This window comes from Notothenia coriiceps, unplaced genomic scaffold (assembly GCF_000735185.1).
Source record: "Notothenia coriiceps isolate Sejong01 unplaced genomic scaffold, NC01 NC01_scaffold00038201, whole genome shotgun sequence".
In the NCBI taxonomy this organism is placed as follows: Eukaryota; Metazoa; Chordata; class Actinopteri; order Perciformes; family Nototheniidae; genus Notothenia; species Notothenia coriiceps.
In genome coordinates this window covers 200,278-206,783 of record NW_011370902.1, presented here as the reverse complement: position 1 = coordinate 206,783, position 6,506 = coordinate 200,278, and the positions used below count along the sequence as shown (strand labels likewise).

At 38.8% G+C, this 6,506-nt stretch overlaps 1 protein-coding gene across 6 annotated transcripts in view; it reads right to left on the bottom strand.

The window, feature by feature from the left end:
• The window catches only part of LOC104968026 (circadian locomoter output cycles protein kaput-like), a 22,289-nt gene extending 16,061 nt beyond the window's left edge, over window positions 1-6,228 (bottom strand). For 5 of the 6 annotated variants that reach the window (XM_010797564.1, XM_010797566.1, XM_010797568.1 and 2 more), the window contains exons 1-4: window positions 6,127-6,228; window positions 3,564-3,641; window positions 2,789-2,948; window positions 850-938 (exon numbers count right to left, since the gene is read on the bottom strand). In XM_010797564.1, the coding sequence (XP_010795866.1) occupies window positions 850-866 (17 nt within the window). In that variant the 5' untranslated portion in view covers window positions 867-938; window positions 2,789-2,948; window positions 3,564-3,641; window positions 6,127-6,228. Of the gene's footprint in view, window positions 1-849; window positions 939-2,788; window positions 2,949-3,563; window positions 3,642-5,711; window positions 5,869-6,126 lie in introns of those variants that run through there. The other variant, XM_010797565.1, reaches the window with a different exon arrangement.
• Window positions 6,229-6,506: the final 278 nt, after the last annotated feature.

The following is a 6,506-nucleotide window of genomic DNA, read 5'->3' as shown; positions in this document are numbered from 1 at the left end:
GATTATGCAATTAAACATGCAGGGTTTTTATGTGATTTTATGCGGTGAAATTGCGGAAAGTTGCGAAAAAGAATAGATTTTTTTTTAAATATTGGGCTGTCTTATTTATTCTCTCTCACACACAACCTGCCACTAACGTTAAACCCCTTTCCTATTCAATTAAAAACATTCAATGTGTATTTATTGTAAAAGCAATTGGGCTATTTTAATCACACTCTCTCTCACACACACACACACACACACACACACACACACACACACACACACACACACACACACACACACACACACACACATACACACACACTTCTCCGCCTCATTCTGTTTTCATTTACTCGTTCGTTATCTGACCAGCTTCANTAGTAGNGCATCTCAGAAGGTAAACAACACCGTAGAGTGAACGTGTGGAACTCACACGAGAGAGAAAACACCAAGATGAAAAAATCTGATCCATCTCATTTACCGAGTCGGTAAATGAGATGGATCAGATTTTTTCATCTTGGTGTTTTCTCTCTCGTGTGAGTTCCACACGTTCACTCTACGGTGTTGTTTACCTTCTGAGATGCTCGAGCTGATGACGTCACGTCATCATGATCACTACTTCACGTCAAGACGAGTTAACTTTTTTTTTCTCTCAACTTTGTTTGGAAAAATGCGGGGATTATGCGGCCTTTTGCTAAATATGCAGCCTTTTAAAAATCTGCGCCATTTTGCTGATTATGCGGTAAATTCTGCGATCGCAGAATCGCGTTTTTCTGGAGGGTCTAACTTAATGTGCTTGAACTCGGTGTATGTATAGTGCGTATGGAAGTAATTTATGATAACAAATGTCTGTGAGTTGCAGCATACCCTATGCTTGATGTCATGGTAGCTGCTGATCAGGCCTGTGGCTGCAGTGATTTGCTCTTTAGGCGTGAGGTAGGCATTTGGAAGACCACCTGGAGAGACAGAAAAACAATTATTGTATTCGCTTAGGTGCCAGTTAGGATTTACATTTACATTACAATTCAGTGGACTAAAACATCAGTGACTAAATGTTCTGGCTCACATGGTACAGCAATAATGTTAAATCTCATCAATCAAGAATCACTTGGGAATTATTAAAAAGCCATTCCGGTATCATCATTGCCACATTGTTAAAAAGTATAATCTGTTCAGCTGGGAAAATCTCATAGTTTACAAAAACATCTGCTTAGTTTATAAGGTCACTCATGGGTTGGCTCCTCCTCCTCTGGCTGCCTTCATCAGCCTAAAGTCCACCTCAACCAGGACTACTAGAGGTGCGGCTATGGGAGACTGCACCATCCCATTTAGGAAAAGTGCATTCAGCCAGGCTGTCTTTTCATTCCACGCATACCATCAATGGAATTCAATACCACAACCAATAAGAGAATTCTCATCCTACTACACATTCAAGCACAGTGTTAAAAAGTGGCTCATTAATAATCAACAGTGTCAGCACTGATGTGTGGGTGTAGGTGTGTGTATGAGTGCGTATTGTAATTTTTTTAATTTATTATCATGACTTGCTCTTATCTGTATTCAGTGATGTCATCTATTGTGAATATGTACAATGGTATAACAATGTCGTGGAATTTTTATTATTGCTTTTAGGATGTCAATCGCCATCTGGCAAAGGGAATATCGATGAAAACTAGCCTTTTGGCTAATTCGAGTACTTTTACATGTTTTTAATATGTGGATTAATGTACACTGTCCCTTGTTTTAAATAAATCAATTAAATTAAATTCAATATATTCTGAATTGTGTCTTATGAATAAAGATTTAAATCAGAACAAAGAGCAGTTACAAATGTGTTGAAGCGAAAGCAACTTATTGCACACACAGAATAGCACACTGACAAACTTAATTATTCAGGCTAGAAGAGGAGACCATTAGATTTGTGTAAACTTGATCAAAGCAATAGCTGATATGCAATAAAGTATTATCTATGCATGAGTCGAAAATAGACAGGCAAGTTGCATGTTGTTTTTATACAGTGTCATTTTCCAACATTTATTACAATTATCAGCATGGGGTATTAGCATGAACACATGGGGTTCAGATAACTGGCTTAATATGGTGATTTCTTGAATACTTATAGCATATTTTACAGTCAATTAAGATTACTCCCGAGTCATGGCATAGATTTATTAAAAAGAGCATATTTTTAGGAAACACAAATCAAATTCATTTATTATAGTGTATTTAAATTAACTGTGACAAAAGATGCATGAACAACCTGCAGTGTGTGTGTGTGTGTGTGTGTGTGTGTGTGTGTGTGTGTGTGTGTGTGTGTGTGTGTGTGTGTGTGTGGCCTAGCATTACTATACTTGTGGGGACCTAAATCTGTTTACACAGTCACGTGTGGGGACTCGCTTCCCTTATGGGGACAAATTGGAGGTCCCCATGAGGGGAATCATCAATTTTAGGGTGAAGACTTGGTTAGGTTTAGGTTTAGGGTTAGGGTTAGGCATGTGTTGGTTAAGGTTAGGATAAGTCTCGAGGAAATGCATGTAAGTCAATGTAATGTCCCCTGAAGTGATGTATACATGGTATGTGTGTGTGTGTATGTGTATGTGTATGTGTATGTGTGTGTGTGTGTGTGTGTGTGTGTGTGTGTGTGTGTGTGTGTGTGTGTGTGTGTGTGTTTTCATGTGTTCGTGTGTGTGTGTGGGTTTTCATGTGTGTGTGTGTGTGTGTGTGTGTGTGTGTGTGTGTGTGTGTGTGTGTGTGTGTGTGTGTGTGTGTGTGTGTGTGTGTGTGTGTGTGTGTGGTCACTTCTTACCCCAACACAGCTTATGCACGTGGTCACTTAATGTCTTTTCTCAGGGGTCAGAGAAAGCGTACGGGGTCAAAGCTGACTCTATGGTCAAAGCTGCTGTTGAGGTCATTGGGGGTCATGAGAGGACAACAGACCACAGGAAAGACATGGTGGTCAACCAAACCTGCGGGACAAATCACAGCAGTAGGGTTATTGGGGTCATGAGGGTTCATTAGGTCAATTAAAAGGCAGAACTTGTTGCACTTGCAGCTGACAAATGTCGATTTTATTAGGCTGTCAGAAAGAGGGGCATTATTTTAATTACTTTATACACTGTTGGGTAGCTCAGCCTAAAATAATATGTTATCATTTATTAGTTGATTTATATATTTGTATTAATAGTTTAATGTGGAAAGTAGCTAGTAACCTAAGCTGTACAATATATATATATAGTGACCTCAAATGTTTAGTACAGTACTTGAATAAATGTTACTTTTCAACACTGTAAGCTATAAAGTCCTAAAAAGGAAAAATACTCAGGCACAGTTTATAAAACCTCCGTACAAAGACTACAACAAACAATACAACCCAACATAACCACAGTGTACTACTTAAATTCAGCTTTTCAATAACAAAACATCAGAGAAAAATATTCCAGCCTTTAAAGTGCAAATAACGTCAGTGCAGCGAGGAAACCCTGGTATAATCAATTATTATGCTTACATTCAAAGTTCTTCAGAAACTTTCAGCACAGTGACCTAGATATGAAAACGTGTTAAGAAGGTGTTTTTCAACTTACTTTCTGGAATGTGAAAAGCTAATTAAGATCCTATCCTTCCACGCACAGATAACACTTCATGGGTGAGCCACACCTCACCTGCAACACAGAAACCATACTCATTCACAAACATACCAGGTTTACCATGTTACTGTTTACCATGCATGCAAATTCTAAAGGCCAACCACCAAAGTAAATATGTTAGTTGTTGCAAGATAAAAACAGGAAACTAGTGCTGCAACTAGGGATTGGCCTAAAGGATATATATTGTGAGCAAAATAAAAAATTTGAAGATTATATGTATTTATTAAATATTGTTTCTCTGATAGGGTTAGGCCCATATTTATTTATTATTCTTTATATATTTTTTCACAATAAAAAGTAATTTTGCATTGAAGTACTTTTGACATGACCATGAGAGAATATGTTTGCCATATTGCCCAGACCTAGCTACTGTATAACCATCCAAGCCAACCAACAGTCCAAAACAAACTATACTCATACTACTAAAAGATTAGGGCAGCACCTGGTAGTTAACCGTTTATCAATGTATCTGCCAATTATTATTGTAAGTAACCGTTTTTGTCTATAAAACCGTCGATTCATTTTAATAATAAAAAAATGTCAAGATGGGGTCTGTCCCACATTAACTTTGATAAATATCCTCTATGTATAAAACCATAAAACAGAAAACCAGTATATCTTCACAATTGATGGAAGCTTGATAACTGAATAATTGAAAAACATTTTTTAGTATTTATCAATCAAAAACTGATTACTTTCTCAGTAATTTTGCTAAGTAGAAATCACCTCATGAATATCATATTACTATCACATAAGATGAAGAGTACAGAGTACAGAATCTGCAAATCTAGTAATGCTGTAATTGTTGCTTCACATTGATTACTTTTGTGATGTCTGGGTAAAAAAGCATATGTGTGTGTGTGCACACACACAAGCATATCTGGCACCAGATCAGTCAACATACCACATTGTAACAATGAGCTAAGAAGATGTAGCTGCAAGATATGACAGTCAAACCCAATGACCTACATTATCACCCTGCTAAATTATGTATTGCACTCATTTGTGTGGAAGATGTTAGGAATATTGTTAAACTATCTGAGGGATGTTGTACTTAAGTAAAAGTAGAAGTGCCAGAGTGTATGAATACTCAGTAACAAGTACAAGTCCTGCATTGAAAATGTTACTGAAGTAGAAGTAGAAATATTGGTATCAAAATATACTTAAAGTCCAAAAAGTAAAAGCACTCATTATGCAGACCGGCCCATTTCAGAGTTATATATATATATTATATGTTTTGATCATAATTATTGATGCATTACAGTGTTTATCAAAGCTGGTAAAGGTGGAGAATGATTTCATTTTTTTTGTATGCTGCAGGCTAGCTTGTGAATTTACTCCAGGTGTAACTGAAGTCATATTTAAGTGTTGTATATATTTCCCATCATTAATCAAAATCTGCAAAGTAAATAAAGGTATTGAATAAATCGAGTGGAGTAAAAGTACATGATTTAACTCTTTTTAATTGTGTGGGGTAGAAGATGAAAGTAGCAAAACATTGAAATACTCAAGTAAAGTACCTCAAAAGTGTACAGTACTTGAGTAAATGTACTTAGTTACTTTGCACCACTGGTCTCTACTTGGGGGAGCACTGGTCTGACCTACAGTTACTGTTCCTGATGGCCATAAGTGAAGCCTCATTACACTGAGCTCCTTCATTGGACCAGTCTGCCCACTGTACACCTTTGTCAATGAATAAACACGCTTAATGACAATGTAGTACATGCAAGGCAGTCCAACTAAAGCACAATTAGCTATCAGATATGCATGGTAACGATTTTAATATACCTTTAAGTCAACAGGTGTTCGTTATACAACCTAAAGAGAGCAACCCATAACGCTAGCTAGAAGGCTAACTAAGCTTGCTCCGAAAACTGACCATTTAACCCAGAGATGTAATGCTCTTACTGGCCCGTATCTCACGTCAGACTCACACGCACTCAATGACACAGTTATGACAGGTAAATCAGGTTGTGAAATAAACAGCATGAATGATCAGCCTGTGCCATGGCAAAGCTGCCGCCGAGCCTCAAGCTGTCACGCAACAACTGACATTGAAGACAAAATAATCTCTAAAAATGTTACCGTGTGTCTTCACACACCGTGCTGGGAAATGTCCTCACCAAAAAAGACAAAAACATAACAGTCGGCCGTGGACAAATGTCTAAAATCAGCGATGGTGAAAACATTTTCGCGGCAGATGTAATGTACACAGATACACGGTCCCCGGGCACACACACATACACACACACACACACACACACACACACACACACACACACACACGGAGACGCGCACGCTCAGCCACTCGTGCACATAGACACTGCTGGCTGCTCTGAATGTGGGTCACTGGGCCTTGCTCTCCCTCGAGCGTGCGGAAACAGTCCCTAACCCTCCTCTGCAGTCCCACAGCTAAAACATACACCGTTTAACGACCACCGCGGCTGTGCTATTCCATAAATACCGCTGGCTTTTTATATGCATTTAATATTAAGCTTACCTTCCTGAGTAATCGACAGCAGCCTCCGTGTTTTGCTTACTTGAACGTTGCATCGAGTCGGTGGGGGCTCGGAGGACTCCGGGTTGGGGAGAAAAACAGGAGGCCTACTTCACGCCGTACAGTCATGCGCAATGGAGACAGTAGGGCGCACTATTTAGCACAGTACACTAGCAGCAGAACGCTGAGTGATCTTCACCGGGGAAATGACTCCGCTTGTTTTTCTCGCTTTCCCAGTCAGACCAGTCGACTGTCAGTGCCATATAGTTTTTTTTATGATAGAAAATAAAAGGAAGATTGAGGTCGTGCGTCCTGGCTTGCAAATGAATGCACCTAAACCGAGCATGGCGGATACTATGCCGAAAAGGATATATATCCCTTTA